The 19,078-nt window shown below is 44.5% G+C and overlaps 2 protein-coding genes across 7 annotated transcripts in view; one reads left to right on the forward strand and one right to left on the reverse strand.

Moving 5' to 3' along the window:
• The window catches only part of cant1b (calcium activated nucleotidase 1b), a 12,418-nt gene extending 6,678 nt beyond the window's left edge, over positions 1-5,740 (forward strand). For 2 of the 6 annotated variants that reach the window (XM_083656134.1, XM_083656133.1), the window contains exons 2-6: positions 249-293; positions 2,141-2,734; positions 2,863-3,003; positions 3,763-3,966; positions 4,639-5,740. In XM_083656134.1, coding sequence (XP_083512260.1) covers positions 2,200-2,734; positions 2,863-3,003; positions 3,763-3,966; positions 4,639-5,009 — 1,251 coding nt within the window. In that variant the 5' untranslated portion in view covers positions 249-293; positions 2,141-2,199 and the 3' untranslated portion in view covers positions 5,010-5,740. Of the gene's footprint in view, positions 1-248; positions 294-386; positions 454-2,015; positions 2,038-2,140; positions 2,735-2,862; positions 3,004-3,762; positions 3,967-4,638 lie in introns of those variants that run through there. The other 4 variants (XM_083656132.1, XM_083656131.1, XM_083656135.1 and 1 more) reach the window with 3 other exon arrangements.
• Positions 5,741-5,812: 72 nt separating this feature from the next.
• Positions 5,813-18,455, reverse strand: ogal (O-GlcNAcase like). The gene is made up of 17 exons (XM_083655558.1): positions 18,342-18,455; positions 17,638-17,689; positions 17,082-17,179; positions 16,392-16,522; positions 15,788-15,959; positions 15,127-15,225; positions 14,853-14,992; positions 14,596-14,740; positions 13,917-14,015; positions 12,750-13,003; positions 12,022-12,196; positions 8,749-8,834; positions 7,498-7,590; positions 7,323-7,411; positions 7,111-7,231; positions 6,394-6,514; positions 5,813-6,240 (listed from the first exon to the last, which is right to left on the reverse strand). The coding sequence occupies exons 1-17, from the start codon at positions 18,412-18,414 to the stop codon at positions 6,104-6,106; spliced, it is 2,085 nt and encodes a 694-aa protein (XP_083511684.1). The 5' UTR covers positions 18,415-18,455; the 3' UTR covers positions 5,813-6,103.
• Positions 18,456-19,078: the final 623 nt, after the last annotated feature.

Genomic DNA, 19,078 nt, shown 5'->3' on the forward strand with positions numbered 1-19,078 from the left:
CATGTGATTAGTATATCCATGTGATTAGTATATCCATGTGATTAGTAAATCCATGGTCATTTCAATTTGTCATTTCAAAATAAGAGGCAGGAGCTGCACTATTGACAGAAGGGGCGACTGATTTAGTCGTCTATTTGTTGTCAGTAGAGCAGGTCCAAATGTTGTCTTTTGATCGCGTCACAGATGAAAGACTTTCTTTACCAGGAGCCTGTCTGTCTCTGTCTCTGTCTCTGTCTCTGTCTCAACAGGCAGGGTCACTCTGGCTGTGATAGGGGGCTTCTAACAAATACCAGGTAGCTACATTATTTGACTATAGTTATCAATAGTGCATCAAATTTAGTCCTGCTGTTAACTAAACTATGCTGACATTCTTCCATAGGATTCCTAAGAAGAGTGATGATTAATACAATAGACTGTTGCAGGTCCCATCACCACTCTGCCATACTAGGCAACGTGAGGCCCATCACCACTCTGCCATACTAGGCAACATGAGGCGGACTTTGTGAATATGAAATTTTTTCACAGTGTCAATGTGACACCATATTATGTCAATAAGGAGAGTTAACACTTTGTCTTAATTACTGGCAGTGATAAGAATTTACACTATTTGTAATTTTACCCCCAGCAATGCTCTGTAGCCTTGGCAGCAGCAACACTGCTACTTTTCACAGTTATAATGCTTTTGTATTGCTTTTGCATTTTGTTCTTCTTGAGAGTAGGACACGCCTTCATAGTTCATCACTGTTGGAAAGTCCTGGGCTGATGGCGCTAGTTGATAACAGCTACTAAAGTCCTGGGCTGATGGCGCTAGTTGATAACAGCTACTAAAGTCCTGGGCTGATGGCGCTAGTTGATAACAGCTACTAAAGTCCTGGGCTGATGGCGCTAGTTGATAACAGCTACTAAAGTCCTGGGCTGATGGCGCTAGTTGATAACAGCTACTAAAGTCCTGGGCTGATGGCGCTGGTTGATAACAGCTACTAAAGTCCTGGGCTGATGGCGCTAGTTGATAACAGCTACTAAAGTCCTGGGCTGATGGCGCTAGTTGATAACAGCTACTAAAGTCCTGGGCTGATGGCGCTAGTTGATAACAGCTACTAAAGTCCTGGGCTGATGGCGCTAGTTGATAACAGCTACTAAAGTCCTGGGCTGATGGCGCTAGTTGATAACAGCTACTAAAGTCCTGGGCTGATGGCGCTGGTTGATAACAGCTACTAAAGTCCTGGGCTGATGGCGCTAGTTGATAACAGCTACTAAAGTCCTGGGCTGATGGCGCTAGTTGATAACAGCTACTAAAGTCCTGGGCTGATGGCGCTAGTTGATAACAGCTACTAAAGTCCTGGGCTGATGGCGCTAGTTGATAACAGCTACTAAAGTCCTGGGCTGATGGCGCTAGTTGATAACAGCTACTAAAGTCCTGGGCTGATGGCGCTAGTTGATAACAGCTACTAAAGTCCTGGGCTGATGGCGCTAGTTGATAACAGCTACAGTACACGAGACCGGTTATCCTTATCCGGGATCACTTTCCCTCTTAAATGCTGTCCGGAAAAAGGACAAACAACAAAAATGCCTTAAGACAAACAAAACTGGAAAACTTCAAAGAACTGTCTAGAAACTGAAGCCCCCCTCCCCCCCACAGAGCACACAGAGCACACAAACTGAAGCCCCCCCCCCCCCCCCCCAGAGCACATAGAGCACAAACTGAAGCCCCCCTCCCCCCACAGAGCACACAGAGCACACAGAGCACACAGAGCACACAGAGCACACAGAGCACACAGAGCACACAGAGCACACAAAGCTCTGTTATGGACAAACAATGAACAATGAGAAGAACAGTAGCCTGTTTTTCCATTGAATTCGTCTCCTTTTCTCATTCCTTCCCTTTGTTCGTTCGTTTTCTTTAATGCATTCTTTTAAAATATTCAATCATTTTCGATTTCTTATTGTTTTATATTGATTTAGTTATTCATTATTTAAGGTACAATAACACTCACAGAATCTGTCTATCATCCCTCCAGCAGACCGTCAAAGGGCAAGGTCACTACAATAACGGTTATTTCTTGTTTTTTAATGTTTTGTACTGTACCACCCTACTCCACCATGACTCTCATCTGATCTCTCTGGTTTTGTTTGATCCCAGGTTATGACAGCCGTCGCTCCGAGTCCAAGCCCGACAGAGAGGATGAAGACGATGGTTCCATGACCCCTCTTCGTCTGGCTGTCCGGGGCCTCCCGCCGGCCTTGGCGTCCATGACAGGAGCCGCCACCACTGACCCGCGCTTCCGGCTGAAATGGCGAGCCATCGCTCTGGCCACTCTGCTGGCTCTCGCGCTCCTGCTGTACCTGCATCGGACAGCGGGGGGCGGAGACGACGCCACCAGAGGTCACTACCACAACAGGGCGCACAGTTGGCAAATGCACAGCGAGGGAAACGACGTCGTCAGTGGCACTAACAGACGAACTGTCGGAAGCCTCGCCGGCCTCCAGAAAAGGGAAAAACTTTACAACGACACGTATCCGTTGAGTCCGCCGGAGAAGACGAAGCGCGGCGTCCGGTACCGTATCGGCGTGATCGCAGACCTGGACACGGCGTCGCGCGGCGCCAACGAGCAGACGTGGTTCAGCTACATGAGGAAGGGTCACCTGACTGTTTCAGAGAGCGCCGACAGACTGGAGGTGGAGTGGGACACGGAGACCGTCACCCTGGAGGGTCATCTGTCTGAGAAGGGACGAGGTACTACAGGGGCTAGATTAAAGACACACACACACACACACACACATTGATCCTTTTAGTTTTGTTCATACTATTCTTACATGAAGATTTGGGTCCCCTCATTAATGGATTGACTACCTCTGCCCCAGGTATGGAGCTGTCTGAGCTGGTGGTGTTCAACGGCCACCTGTACAGTGTCGACGACCGTACGGGTGTGGTGTTCAGGATAGAGGGCAGCCAGGCTGTTCCCTGGGTGATCCTGCCTGACGGGGACGGCTTGGTCTCCAAAGGTCAGTCTTCATCTGTACCCTCTGCATACATGTGGGGCAAAAATCTCGTCTAGCATAACGTGTGGCAGTAACTAGCCTGAATTATGAATTATGACAGCATGACTTTTTTTGCACTCAAAATGTATTGATTATTAATTCAACTTCAGTACATAGAACTAACTAGAAACTAAAAAAAAATGCTAATGTAGTTAGTTTAGGTGACTTAACAGGGGTATGCGAGCATGTACCGCAAACTACCGTACCAGTCTTGTGCTAAGCTAACTAGCAGGAGGGGTGCGTAACTACTTTCTACTGCACGCACAGAGAAGAGAAGGGCATCTATCTTCTCCTCTTACTATCTAGAATATGGCAAATAGGCAAATCTCCAAAATGTTGGCATGTTCCTTTAAATAGGTAGATCCATGTCAAAGTTGGCAGCAAAAACACAAGGGAGACTGAGGAACTTTACTTTGCCACGGGGGAAAGCTAAGGACACGATTGGTCCACATTTGAGGAAGTTGAGATGCCTTCACTGATCCATCTCTGCATGTCTTTGCTCTGTTAGTGTAGGTTACACATTGATCTTGCTTTTCTGTTAATGCTTCTCAATCACTTAGCCTTGTCGTATCATTGGTTCTGAAATAACCCTGCCCCCCTGCCTTAATACATTTTTACTGTGTGTGTGTGTGTGTGTGTGTGTGTGTGTGCGCGTGTGCGTGCGTGTGTGTGTGTGTGTGTGTGTGTGTGTGTGTGTGCGTGCGCGTGTGTGTGTGTTCATAGGATTCAAGGCGGAGTGGTTGGCAGTGAAGGATGAGCACCTGTACGTCGGCGGCCTGGGGAAGGAGTGGACCACGACCTCCGGAGAGGTTGTCAACAACAACCCCGAGTGGGTGAAAGTCGTTGGCCACCATGGCGACGTGGAGCACGAGAACTGGGTGCCGCGCTACAACGCCCTGCGGAGCGCAGCAGGGATACAACCTCCAGGTGAGGAGACATCGTTCAAAAGCAGAACCGACTTGACATCTCACCACTCATCCAAGAGGCTTCAGTTCATATCACAACATCTTCAACTCTTCATGTTTTTTTGTGTGGACATCTTTACTACCTGGAGGACTGAAAGAAATCTACACGGACGATCTGACATTGATTTCCAACCAGTTCCTCGAATGGCCACTTGAGGCTGGCTACAAAAGCGAGTCATTCCCCATAGGCCCCCATGCAACTTTACAGCAGAAATAAACTTGTTTACAGCCTGGTTCAAAAACAGTTTTGGTCGTTATAGCCAATTTCAACTATGGCTGCAAAGAGAAGTCCAATTGTATAGAAGTCAATGGGGAAATTACCCTACTTCCCACTTGATTTATTATCTCAGTAAACACTTTCCTACTGAATTTGTTGTTTCAATCCAGAGTATCAAGTCTTCTTCAATACAACATGATGTGTGCTCCCATTTAGAGTCAAGTAGATGATAACGTAAATGCTTTGCAGTGTGATTGACAGATCGCCTGTCCGGTGATCACGCAGCTCGACCGATCACAGACCAATAGCAGGCGGCGCTGTGGCTCTTCTCGTCCAAGATGGCGACAGTCAAAATGCCACAAACCAGTCCATCCATATTTTTACAGTGTATGTTTCCAAACCCTCCCTCTCTTCCAGGCTACCTCATCCATGAGTCAGCGGCGTGGAGCGAGCGTCTGCAGCGCTGGTTCTTCCTGCCTCGCCGGGCCAGTCACGAGCGCTACGAGGAGACCGCCGACGAGCGGCGAGCCACCAACCTGCTGCTGTCCTGCTCCGCAGACTTCAGCCACGTCACCACGGGGCGCGTCGGACCGCTCAACCCCACCCACGGCTTCTCCTCCTTCAAATTTGTTCCCGACACAGATGACCAGATTGTTCTGGCGCTCAAGTCCAAGGAGGACGCCGGCGAGGTCGCCACCTACATCCTGGCGTTCACTCTAGACGGACGGATGCTGATGTCCGAGACAAAGATAGGCGACGTGAAGTTTGAAGGCCTGGAGTTTATTTGAATCTGACCAAAGGTTATTTTCCTGACCGCTAGCAGAAAAAGGAGTGGGCTTTGTTGTTTTGAGTCCAGCTCATGACCTATGTTGCATGTACCGGTAATTCCACTCTATCTGTACCATCATTCACAGCCTAACTCCTTCATATCAATACACGCACATGACTACCTTTTGAGTCTACCTTAAGTTGTACTTCCTGCTTTCATGTTCAGACCAGACACTGCTGATATCCCAGGAGTCTGGGTGTATATATTTGTCATGAATAGTTCTCTCTCGTTAGGAACCAGGGGATGGGAACCTCCTCTTCTGCAGCCAGACTCTGCTGGCCAGACACTCAGGGCAACAGGGTCAAAGAACAAACCATGGCTTTGTTTTACAGAGGCACAAAATAAGAGATAGTACTTAAGAAATTAACGTGTGTCTATTTGAATTGTTTAACTTATTTCATACCCGTTTTTGTAACACACAGAACACTGGTCCTAGTCTTGTTTAAATCTACAATGATGTCAGGGCTCTCAGAGCAACATGGATGTTCATGTTTCTAAAGCTCATGAGTTGTTCTGGGCAGGTCCACCATCTACGTACATGTCGTTCAACTGACATTCGTTCAGACAATGTGACTATGCTGAATTTTCACACCAGCTGTTTTAATTTAAAATGTTACTGTTTAATATATATGTTTGTATTCCTTCAGAATAACTCTAAACACATCAAAGATTAAAATATGCTCTATTGTTCTGGTATGTCGAGTTCCGTTTCATGTTTGTCACCAGCAGAAGTGTTTAATAAATACAACGCACAACACAATCTCAGCATTGTACACACAACGTGCCATCCATTTTATTAAGCAGGGTTAGAATAACCTGAATGTAATTACATTTGTCTCACAATGTAAAAAATAATCCCTATACAATTTTAACAAGTCGCAGTTTCATTGCTACAAAATCAATGGTCTTGTATTACACTTTTCTTCACAACATACACAAGTGTTAGTATACTGTAGTAGTAGATGCGTTGGATCAATTGAGCATGCTGCAAAATTATTGACAAGCTGATTGGTTTCTCTGATGGACATTTCAGACCTGAGACCATACACTGGTTCATAAGCTCATTCCCATGGCAACCACGTCTTTAGGTAGACCAGCCATGTGTATGGGTTTGAAGGAGCCCAGCTTAGTGTAAAAGGCGAGCATCCTCCTATCGCTCTGCCTCAGCTCGCAGAATACTCCTCTGGATCCTGGACGGGAAAAGCAGGCAAAAGTGTTTATTTGTTTTTCATTGATCTTTTCCCTTCTTCTCCCCCCTCCAAATCTTAGTGGGTAAGTCAATATTTCAATTCCAGCCTAACATGATTTAATAGACTAGAGTGCAGCTTCAGGACTGGACTCACCGCAGCTCCTGATGGAAGAGAGCAGGCCACTGATCATGCGCTTGGCAATGGCGGAGTCAGTGACCCTGGGCAGCAGCTGCATGGTGACCAGGGAGGGGAAGTCTGGATCACTTAGCACCCTCTGCAGGTAGGCGATAAAATACAGTGAACAGGTGGGGGCAAGTAACTAATTACACTTACTATGTGCACTTTTTTTAAGCCATTAGTTGTACTTTAAAAAAAAAAAAAAAATCTTGAACATTTTACTTCGCTACATTTTCAATCCCATCCATTACGGAGTACACATTTTGTAGGTTCTTCTTCATAAGCATCAGTCACAGTTACTTCATTTCCAGTCAGTAAAGAAGAGAAGAGTAATCTGGCATTACTTTGTGCACTTTATTTTGTAATTTTTACAATTAAACGTTTAAAGAAACTAGTGGGTCCTCTGCTAATGTTAGAATTGCATGGGAAAGATCCACCATTTTCTTTTCTAAAAAGTAACAAACTTTTACTCCGAGCACATTTTTAATGAGCAACTTTTTTCACTTTTTACTTTTATAACAAATTCCTTTTACTTCTTAATTAAAATATCAGCAAAGTAATAGTACCCCCAGTTGAGTAGGACATTCTCGTACTCTTTCCACCACTGGTTAAAGTATACTGTATTTTATCCAGATGTGATGATCTGCTCTGGAATAGGATTCGGTCCTTGGACTTGATCAAACAGGCTCTCACCTGAATCTTAGCTGCGGCTGGTTTGGCGTCGGTGAGTCCGAGGGCAAAGCCACACACGCCTATCTCATCCTCCAGCACCAGACCACACTGAGGGGAAGGGGGCATCTCACCTGCTGACAGACTGATGTGGGGGGGGCAGAGGGAAACTTCAGGATGGAAGTATGCTGCGAGAGAGGAAGTGTCGAGGAGAGAAGGTGCGCTCGCCCTCTTACCTGTCACTAATAAGTGGAGGTTGTGTCATGGTGGGAACGTTGTCCTCTCCCGCTCTCTGCATCTCATGGAAAATCCTCTGCACTTCCATCTAGGACAGAGAACGACACAGAGGCTGTATTGCTGCTGCACAAAATACCAAATATACCAGGATGTTTGAGAAGCTGCCATCCTCACCTTGTCCTCGGGGCAGTAAGGCCGAATGGAGTAGACCGCCGTCATGGGAGGGTGCCGGAAAAGGTCCCTGTTTCCATGGCAAGGCAGCATTCTCTGCAAGTACAAATTCCTGTGCATTAGGGCTGAAAGATATTGACAAAAAGATCACATTGTGATTATTATGATTATTTTGATTCATATCACGTTTTTCATACATTTTAGAGCTGAGCAATATCACTTCAAATCAATATCATGATTATTTCAAACTTTTACCTCGATTACTATTAATGAATGATTATTTTATACGCTTTTTTTTATACATGTTATCTGACACGGTCTGTACTGTGCTGTAGTGTACTGTACTGTTTGTTGGCTCTGTGTTTTTGCTCATGTCATCCTCCATGCCGACAGCTAGCCTAGGTAAACCCAGCCCCCACGATCTGCTCTCATTGTTCCCAGTCACTGTAGTGACTGGGAACAGGTCTGAGAGCAGGTCACGTGGAGGCTGGGTTCACCCAGGCTAGCCGACAGCTAGGCTTTGAGTGAACGCCTGAATGCAGACTAATGTTAGTTGGACGGGGCGGAGGCACGTGACTGAATACAACATAGTATTTTTTTAAGGGAACAGTTCACGGACGCACGCATTGCAGAAAGTATTAACCGAATTCACATTAATTAATTCAATTAATGAATTCATTGAATTAATTGACATAAGCAAGATTAAGTCGGTTAGAAGTTGTAAATGTCGGTTTCAATACATTTTCGTTTGACCAGCTCTAATAAATTTTTAGAACATAAAAACTGTAATAAAAATAAAATAAAAATGCAAATATTAATAATAAATAAATGAATGAATAAATAAATAAATAAATAAATAAACAAACAAACATGTCAGTGTGCACGATTTACCAAATTTATATGATTAAAGATTTTCATAAATATTCTACTTAGTTTATGGACCAAAGATTACCCGCAGCACTAAGACATCTTGTTTTCGAAAATCCATGTTGGACACCCCTCTCTCACAATTAATTTGCATTAATTGTTCAGCTCGACTATGCATATACTTCAATCATTTACTCAATATGAAAAAAAAAACAATTACTAAGAGGATCTTTACAAGTAAAGTATGTGGAAAAAACAGCAGCTTTGTTGTTAATTTGATTGGGCCATTTAGAGTATTTTAAAGTTCCAGATAATGCTGCTCTGCTGAAGCACCTGCACTGCAGCGAGAGAAGGTTTGGATGACCTGATTAGATTAGGTTATGTTACCTGGAACTCTCCAGAGAGGCCTCCTCTGAAGCCCCAGGGTTCAGGGTCGTCATTCATCTCCTGGGCAGAGGGCTGACCTTGTCCTCCTGTGGAAAGCAAAGACAATCATTTATTGGGGAAAAATGTTCTACTAGAACATCCGTCTACTACTCTCTTCCGTCCTTATTTTACTAGATCTATCTGCTGCATTCGACACAGTCAATCACCAAATTCTTCTTTCCATTCTCTCTGATTTAGGCATTTCTGGTTCTGCACTTTCCTGGTTTTCATCATATCTCTCCAACCGCTCCTACCAGGTATTATGGCGAGGAGGTCTCTCAAAACCCTGCACTCTCACCACTGGTGTCCCCCAGGGCTCAGTCCTGGGCCCCCGACTGTTCCTGCTTTACATCAGATCTCTCGGCCATATCATCTCATCACACGGTTTTTCATATCACTGTTATGCCGACGACACACAGGTCTATCTCTCCTTCCCCCCCTCTGACACCCAAATCATGACTCGCATCTCCGTATGTCTCAAAGACATTAGTAAATGGATGTCCACTCACCACCTGAAACTGAACCTAAGCAAGACCGAGTTGCTCTTCCTCCCTGGAAAAGACTGCCCACTGACTGACCTCTCCATCTCAATAGACAACACCATTGTAATACCCTCCAAAACTGTCAAAAACCTGGGTGTGATCATAGACAACCAGCTCTCCTTCTCCGCCTACATTTCTGCAACAGCACGCTCCTGTAGATTCTCCCTATATAACATCCGCAAAATCCGTCCATTCCTCACAAGAGAAGCAACACAACTCCTGGTCCAGTCACTTATCATATCAAAACTTGACTACTGCAATGCCCTTCTAGCTGGCTTACCTACCTCTGCTATTCAACCACTCCAGCTTATCCAGAATGCTGCAGCTCGTCTGGTGTTCAATCAACCCAAATTTTCCCACGTCACCCCCCTCTTCCATGACCTCCATTGGCTTCCCATTTCCTCACGTATTAAATTCAAAACACTTACTCTAGCCTATAGAGCAGTACACCAGACAGCCCCTCCGTACCTACAATCTATGGTCAGATTCCAGCCCTCACACCGCTCCCTCCGCTCCTCCACTAGTGCTGGACGCCTCGCCCCTCCACCATTACATGTACTCAACAATCGCTCATCCCGTTCGAGACTTTTTTCATCCCTGGCACCGAAATGGTGGAACGAACTCCCTCCCTTGGTCAGGACGGCCGAAACTTTTCCCATCTTTCGAAAAAGACTAAAAACTCACCTTTTCGGCATTCCTTCATGAACTGACCTTTGCTTTGATCCTGTCACTGCCTTGTTTTACTGTTTATATTGTTTTGTATTCTTGTTGGTTGTAAATAACTTGTTGTACGTCGCTTTGGATAAAGGCGTCTGCCAAATGAAATAAAGTAAAGTAAAGTAAAGTAGAAAAATGTAAAGAGAAATCCACTTTATTGTGTACAGGGACATTTTATTTTGTTTTGTTTGTAATGTTTTCTCCCTTACAGGGTATATGCAGGAATCCTGGAGTTCAATTCAATACCTTTTGAGACCTTTTTAAATCCTTTTCAATATATCTTAAGACCTCAATGCCAGTTTCATCACATCAGCGATAGGGGTGTAAATCACAAGTTTCATCACGATACGATATTATGGAGATGCTTTGGAAAATGATACGATATTTGCTGATATCACAAAGTCGGCCACGATACAATTTTGATTTAATTCAGGGGTCTGCGATCGATATGAGACGATATCATAATGATAATTTAATAATTTAACAATCGGCTCCAAATTTAATACCTCGTCAAATGGCGATTAAGACTAATACTTTTTAAGGGCCTTAATTTTCCCTAAATTGATTTATCAACTTTTAATACTTTTCAAGACCCTGCGGAGACCCTACTGTATTCCCTCAACTCCTATAGAACATTCCAAACCAGCCCTTATCCCTTCTCTCCTGTCCAAAGAGAAGAAATAAAATAAGCAATAAATGGGGAATGACACAGAATAGGCCATACAGTACATAGACAGACAAATACACTCACATAAACTAAACTTGGATTCCAAATGATTGATTACACTTTATTTATGTTTCAGGAAACATGAGGACATGTATACATTTACCCCATTCCTAAGAATAAATGCATAAATACACACAAGGACAAGTGAAACATTAGAGTCCATCGGGTGCTTAGTGAAGGTGAGGGGGTGTGGGGGGCCAAAAGAGTTCAGGGCTCATATGGCTGTGGGGAAAGGTTGTCCTTGAACGGGTGTTTTTTGGGGTGAATAGAGACCTGTAGCGTCTACCTGAGGGCGTGGGCTGAAATAGGTGGTGTGCTGGGTGGGAGGCCAGGGGTCCTTGGCAATCTTGCCAGCGCGAGTGGCTGTTCGGGTGGAGAAGATGGAGTTCAGAGAGGGAAGGTCACATCCTATGATTTTGGAGGCCTTCTTGACTATGCGCTGTAGTTTGTGTTTGGAGTGTTTATCTGCTGTTCCATACCAGGCTATGATTGATGAGGCGAGTATACTTTGAATGATGGCAGTGTAGAATCGGACCAGCAGGCGGCGTTTGACCCTGGACTTCCTCAGTTGCCTGAGGAAATACAGTCGCTGCTGGGAACTTTTTCATGATGTTGATGTCCCATTTTAAATTATTGCTGATGTGGGTGCCGAGGAATTTGAAGGAGTCGGTCAGAGTTATGGGTCTGAGATTGTTATTGGAAATGTGGGTTGCCCATTTAGTTGGCCCTAATGACCTAATTCAAAAATCCGGCTCTGTTAAGTCACCAGCAGGGGGTGCTCTTTACACTTCCTGAAACATTCTGCCCAATCGCACGTAAAATGACATAGCTGTGACCGAACACAATTTCTGCTCACTCACTCACTCAGACACACACTCACTCACGCACACGCACACACACACACACGCGCGCGCGTGTGCACACTCTCAGAGACACACACACACACGCACACACACACACACACACACACACACACACACACACACACACACACACACACACACACACACACACATTTAAATTATTTATGTCCACATAAATACAGAGTACAAAGGACATAAACACTAATAATGCAGTCAGATGCTGGGAGACAGTTACACACACACACACACACACACACACACACACACACACACACACACACACACACACACATTATTCATTCTTATTATAGGATGTGGAAGCCTGCCTGTCATAACACCTATGTATGGCGTTGATGGTAGGAAGGAGAGGAGCAGGTTTTCTTACCCAGTGTTTTCACGTAGGCTCGTGCCAGGCCGACGCCGCTCTTGATGTCACAGATGTAGTTGTAGAGGTCGTACAGGATGCGGCGGTTGGGCGCGTTGGACAGGCGGTTGAACATCTGGACCACTGCTTCGCACAGCCCGTCGAAACGCTGCGCTCTCGCACGCCACTCTGCCGTCTGAAAAGAAAACACCCGCGGGTGAAGGGGCAGAGTGTGGACTTGAATTTCTATATATTGTGTAAGAATAGTTTTCTTTTTTTAACTTAACGTTTAACACACATTTGAGAAGTGTTCACACATTCAAGCCTCTCTCTCTTTTGAATTGTCTGTGAGCTTCTGTAAAGCCTGCTAGTTCTCATTATACAAATTATCAGTGTTGTAACATGAATTAACCTTGATCCGTGTCTCAAACTATGCCATATTGGGTCCTTGAATTTGAGGGAATTAAGCCTGGAAAATCCTTGGAAAAAGTCCTTGAATTTGATGTTTAAGAAGGTGTGGGAACCCTGATTAGAGTATTATAGTAGTAGTAGTTCTCTGCCTTTGATGCATTTTACATGTTTTGTTGTTGTTTTTTTTACTCTGTAGCACTTTGAGATTGATCTTAAATGAAAAGTGCATGACAAATACAACTTCTTATTATTTATTAGTAGTAGTACTACTACTACTACTAATAAAAGTTTTTTTTTTAAAGTGTATTCTAAACACACACACACACACACTTCTTAACCTTGTCTGTCTCGATTGTCGCAGCCTCACTGTGGCTCTTCAGCCAGTGCAGTTCCTGCAGCATGGTTCTGGCCGCTGGCCCGTGTTCGTAGGGCAGGTAGAAGAGCTCTGACAGCAGGTTCAGGTCCTCCAGCGTCAGCGGCTCCGCTGTGTACAGCGGGTTCTCCCCGGGGCCAGGCACATAGTCTGGGTCCGTCTGCATGGGCTCCTCATCGGACGACTCTTTCTTCAGGCGAGCTGGGAGACGGCAAGCGCCTGGGAGGGTGAAATGGTAAATGGTAAATGGACTGTATTTATAGAGCGCATTTGATATAGTCTACCGACTACCCAAAGCGCTTTGACATGAATACCTCACATTCACCCATTCACACACCGACGGCGTCTGTGCGAAGGGAGCACTGACATGCTTTCTCTTGATGTGATACTTCATTGATCCCTTCTCACTACGCAACCCTGCTGCTAGCCTGGGCAATAATTCAATATGATCATTTATATTCTTTCAGTGGAATCATAACGTGATGATATGAGGATATTGTGACATGCAATTCCCTCATCTAAATTGATAACAAGCACATTTTCTTTAAAAACTCGACAAAATGAGGTATGAAACATTTGATGGAATATTATTTTAGACGAAGGAGGAGCCCGGCCTGGAGTCATCCACAGGGCCTTAGACCCTCCATGCACCGAAGGGTCTTTCAATACTGCGGTGTAGCACTAAACTCTATTGCAGCGGATTGGGCGTGATCAACCCTTCCGCGGGCAACGTTGCAGACAGAGTAGGAAGGCTGATCCGTGAGCGGCTGCTTCTGGGACGCGGGTCCGGGTCTTAATCGGCCTCGGCTGGGTCTACTGGGCGAGGGTGTATGATGTTCGACAGACCCGAAACACCTTACGACCCCAGTTAACATCACTGATGACGCGTCCCAGCGCATGCTGTAGTATGTATTTTAAACAACATAGTTGGTTTGACATCACGCTTGGCATTACCATGCAGTTCAATGCGATGAAAGTCAATTTCATTAACATGTGATTTTGCATTGCTCAGCCTTACAGTACCTGCTGCCTGCCTGTTATAAAGACGTGCCTTGTGATATCGTGGTAACAATACATCCAACTGTATCTTTCATGATGTGAGGTCACTTTTTCCATCAGTCTCTTACGGTACCTCCAGGTCGGTCGGTGCTGAGAAACTCCTGCAGCCAGTCGGTCAGGGCGAGGCTCAGGGCCTTCTGGGGGCTGTAGCAGAGGTCCTGCTCATCATCACCTGGTGTCGGGGTATCAGAGGGAGGGGGGTTTCAATATGGAGCAGTGTGCTAGAATGCGCAGTTGGGACTTGGCGAGTGTGGTGTTAAAAGCAAAAGTAGTTTGAAAAAAAGTTTGTCACGCAACACAGCTCTCCAACAGAGCGGACGACTTCAAACCTGAGCTTGTTTTTATTTGATTTGATTAACAGTTGTTTCAGCAGCACACACTTTTCCCTCAAAATAACCCGCAATTCCTCTCTTTCTACTCTTACCACATTGACTATTTTTCTTTTGTCATTCTGCAACAGTATAGGTCTCTTTCTCTGGGCATTATGAAGTACATACACGTTTTATCCTGACTGTACTTTGACACACTGTTTAACCGTCCTAATACAGCCACTTCCTCTGTAGAAATGAATCTGAAATAGGATGAAAGCCTTTAAAGCTTGGTGTGTTGAAACTGACAACTCTGAAAACAACAGTATATATATATATATATATATATATATATATATATATATATATATATATATATATATATATGCAAATTTGGACATTTTAAAGGCATTATTAAATATCTAAGAAAAAGTAGACACTCACTCATTTGCACGTCCCTCTGTCCTCCGTCAGCTGTGGACTTGCACCATGTGGCCAAGGTGTGGATGGCCACAAAGTTTGGGTAGAACTCACAGTTGGGATTGGTGAGAACCCCTTTCAGTTTGGGAATCAGCTCAGTGGGACGGTCCTGTATGAAGAGATGATGTTAGTTAGGCCGGGGTCATAAAGCTTTTAGGACAGAGACCCCAGAGACGTCCTTACAGATCTAAACCTGGGCTGCTGGGCAGGTAGATAGTTACCTTATAGGGTCCAAGGAAGATCCTTTGGGGGTCGTAGTCATTGGCGTGGATATTGTCCCAGATGACCGGTGCCCTCTTCAGGACGGACGACACCTCGTCTATGGACTCAACAGAGATATGGTGGGATACCACTTTAGGACCTGAAGGACACAAATGGGACAGTGTTTGGAAAACCATGGATAGCTAATCAAAGTGTTCATTTTTTTTTAAACTTTCTGTTACTTCTATGGAGCACATCCAAACCGGTTCAGACTAACAGTCAGTGCGTTCTTACCGGTCCACAGCACATCTATCCCCGGCAGCAGCTTGTCCCCCACAGTGTGCAAGTAAGACGACTGGGACACGTTGGGAGTGCAGAATGCAGCACAGTAATCTGGAGTCCCAGGATGAATGACAGAGTGGACAAGACAACATTTGGGGGGAAATTGAGCATATTCAGATAAATTAAAGCAATTTCATGATAATGTTTGCTTGTGTCTTACTGTCTTCATGGAATGGCAGACTGTGGATCTAAATGCAAGGAAGAGAATTAAATCATTTGGTATTAAAATGGTATTAGAATGGCACCTACAGTATATCTGGGTGGAACTCCTCTCTGGTCAGGGCTCAAAATAAAAATAAAATATTGAAATGGCTTACTTAAATATCTACGACTACATTATAAGAGGAAACACTGTTTCTCTCAAAGTTTTTTTTACACAGCTTCCTAAACATATTTTAGTACTGGTTAGTTGGACAGAAATTTTAATTTAATTAAAATTCGGAACCATTTCCTTCACATTTTGTTTTCACTCTCTCCCACGAGATTTATTACATTTAAAGTGCTGAAAACTGTATGCAGAGTTGTCTTCAAACGGATTGCAATTCACATTTGCAAAAATGGCGATATTCTGCGTAAAGAAAGTCTTTTTTGCAGTGTCATGCCATCCTCTGACCTGTGGGGCAGAAGAGGAAGGTCTCAGGTTGTCCCAGGTGCTGGTACACCTCGTTGGTGACGGCCACCTGAGCGTGGGCAAAGGAGCTGAAGGCCTGTTTGTCAGCTGGACACATCTCCGTCTCGATGTCATCAAACAGCAAAGAGAACGACCTGCAGCCAAACTCCTTTACCTGGACAACCAAAGGGGGACAATTTGTGGTTCAGAGTCTTTAGAATAGAAACAGAGCGATATTGAATACCAGTCATCTTAAAATGTAGGCAACTTAAAAGATGCACAATTTGTAGGTGTCAAATTAAGTATACGTAGTAAGAGTGACATGCCATTTGGGAAAGGCTTTTCTCCAAATTGCCTTACAGTGAGCACCAACAAAACAGTTATTCCACCTTTGACCCTTGACCTTTGACCCTAGCAGTGTCTTCGCCCGTTAACCCACAAGCAGCGAATCTAAAGTTGCCATTTTACTGCGGCTTGTTTCCCAATAAGGGGAAAGCAGTGTCCAAGACAAATGCTTTGACAGCCATAAAGCTAAATCAAAAGTTGAGATTAAAAATGATCTTCGCTGCTTGAGCTCCACTCTTCATCCATGTGCATCAAGTCCCACCTGGTCTAGTTTCCTCTTGAGGGTGGCAACCTCTTTGGGGTTGGAGAAGGTGATGTCCAAGCCGGGAGAGATGGCATAGACGAAGTCAACGTCATGCTGCTTAGCTGCCGATATCAGCGCCATCAGTTGTTCTAGACGAATAATCAGGGACGAGAAAACAGATCTTATGAAGTATAGTCTCATTAACACAAAGATCTAATCCATCAGACAACAAGGTAAATCATACACAAGTTCATGATTTTATTCGATGAGCATGACCCATGCTCACCAATCAACAGATCCCGACCTAAATGGACATCTGTGGGATATTTTTAAGTGGTGTTTGTAATCACCGTACCGCCCCATCTGGCGGAGTCAGGTTAGTAATCACCTACTGTAAACACCTCAATTGCAGTAGCCATTTGACCGACAGACAAAAAGTTGGACCCTGGTTGTAACTTATGATGTATGACCAGCAATGCCTGTAGTTATTGTTTATGTAGCCTACCGAAAATTGTAATGCGGATTATCTATGATGAAAAGGTGTCATATCGTCCCATGAGGGATGGGCCACTAAGTGGCATGAAAATAAATAAATAATTCTAAATCATTCATTCATATCATTTGAGAAACACAGAAAAGAAACTTGCACCAAATCAAAAAGAAAAGAAAAGAAATGAAAGTATTGAAAGTTTTAGGCACTTTCCTCACCTGCCTCCTCAGCACAGTACAGGTCTCTCCAGTACATCCTGTGCTTGTAGTCATCCTTGGGGGCATATAGGTATGTGCTCAAGCCCCACTTCTGTTCCCTATGAAATTCAATACCAGCAATAAACAATCACACCAACTTATTTCTCATAATCAATTGTTAGTGAGAAGATTATGTAACTTCAATGCTTTTGAGAAAAATATCCTCTGATACAGTCGGTGCTTAAAAGTTGGAAGGGAAGCTAACATTGAAGATCAGGAGACCTCAATAGCACTTTTGATTTTCAAATAATATTTGAATCACTGTGGTTCCACACTCCAATCCTGTCTTTTCCTGAAGTGAAATGTTTGCATATTATGAACTCAGGAACAATATAAGCAGTAACACAACGCAAAATGACATTTCAGAGTAGACCCTCTGGAAGATAATTTAATATTTAATACTATTTAATAATTCATATTCCATTTATCCAGATGCAGCCTAACTAGATAAAGGCTACATTGTATCTTCATGTCTTCACATCTGCCTATCGAGGATCAAGGTTGATAATGCCATTACCTTTTGAACAGTTCTGTTCTTTGCTCCATAGTCCATGGCCGTCCATAAAACCCTGCAGCAAGCAAAGGTCAAGTTATAAACCAAATGTCACCACTCACCAGCAGCAGTGATCAACACAGGATTAACATCCAAAGTGCATTTCACCAACACAACATGACAAAAATAAAAACAGGTTGTTCATGCACTCTAAATGCAGCATGTATTTGTTTGCATCCTCTAGCATGGTTTATCAGGGGATCCAATCAGGGGACACCGGCGGTCGTTCCCGGTGTCATGCCGAGTTTTGCACCCCCGCCGAGAATTGCATCCCCACCTTCCGGGAGCATATTGTAATGATTTATACGGAAACTTAACTGTTTAAAAATGATATAATTGACTGGGTAGACGTGATCTCCAAGCCAGGGGGTCTGTCCTGGCTCATGGAGACCGACTTTGATGTATTAGATCCGCGTGGAGGTGACTTCCATGCTTGGGGCTCTCTTCTGGCTCATGGAAGCCGACTTTGGTGCTTACAATCCGGGTACAGAGGACCTCGAGACCTGGGGATCTCTCCTGGCTTTATGGAGGGGGGTGCACATCTCGGCAGTTTGTACCTGCCGAGATTTGCATCCCTGTTTTTAAGTTAAAACAGTCCCAAAATATGGTGGGGGTGCAATTCTCGGCGGGGGTGCAAAACTCGCCATGACACCGGGACAGTCGCTCACCTTCCACGACTCCGCTGATGAAGCGCTTGGCCCCGGCCTGGGCTGCCCGCTGTGCACCGGGTGAGCTCGACATGGTTTGTGCTGAGGTTTCTCTCTTCTCGAAATCGCTAACGTTCCTTTCAGTGTATTGCTTGGGCAGCAGCTCCAGTGCGGACGGACGGCGCTGTTATCAGTCATGGCTTGGCATGACAACAGCCTTTATATTTGATTTGACTTTTATTGCAGTTGCACAGCACGTCTCTTTACACCTGCGCAGACAGGGCAGTTTGAAGCACAAGAGAGAGAGCGTTGCGTAACGGAATAGTCCAATGTTGTAAATACTACTTACTCAAGAACGATTAATGTTATTTTGCAGTGAGTAAGTTCATGCCCACGCCCTCAACCACAAGCATGTTGACTGACCATGGATGTATGTGTGAAATCACGCACCATCGCCCCGTCATTTACGTTACATCGAGGCAGCGGAAGTCGAGTGTCTCGCTTTCCGGTTTGGTCACGTGACCTTCAGCATAAAGCATAATTTGTTACCAACGCCACGGAGTTTTAAAATTTAAAAATAAAATTAATTTTAAAATGTGCTAAATATGTACATGGGATGCAAAGGGGTCGATGGGAAAAGAAGTAACTCGCGATAATTTTATTTTTTGTAGCCTGTATCTCTCATCCTTAAAAAAAGCCTACGCCCCCTGCTACAAGGCACGCCCACTTCAAGGTAACGGCTCTGTCTTCGACCAATC

This window comes from Poromitra crassiceps (assembly GCF_964638095.1).
Source record: "Poromitra crassiceps genome assembly, chromosome: 19".
Classification (NCBI taxonomy): Eukaryota; Metazoa; Chordata; class Actinopteri; order Beryciformes; family Melamphaidae; genus Poromitra; species Poromitra crassiceps.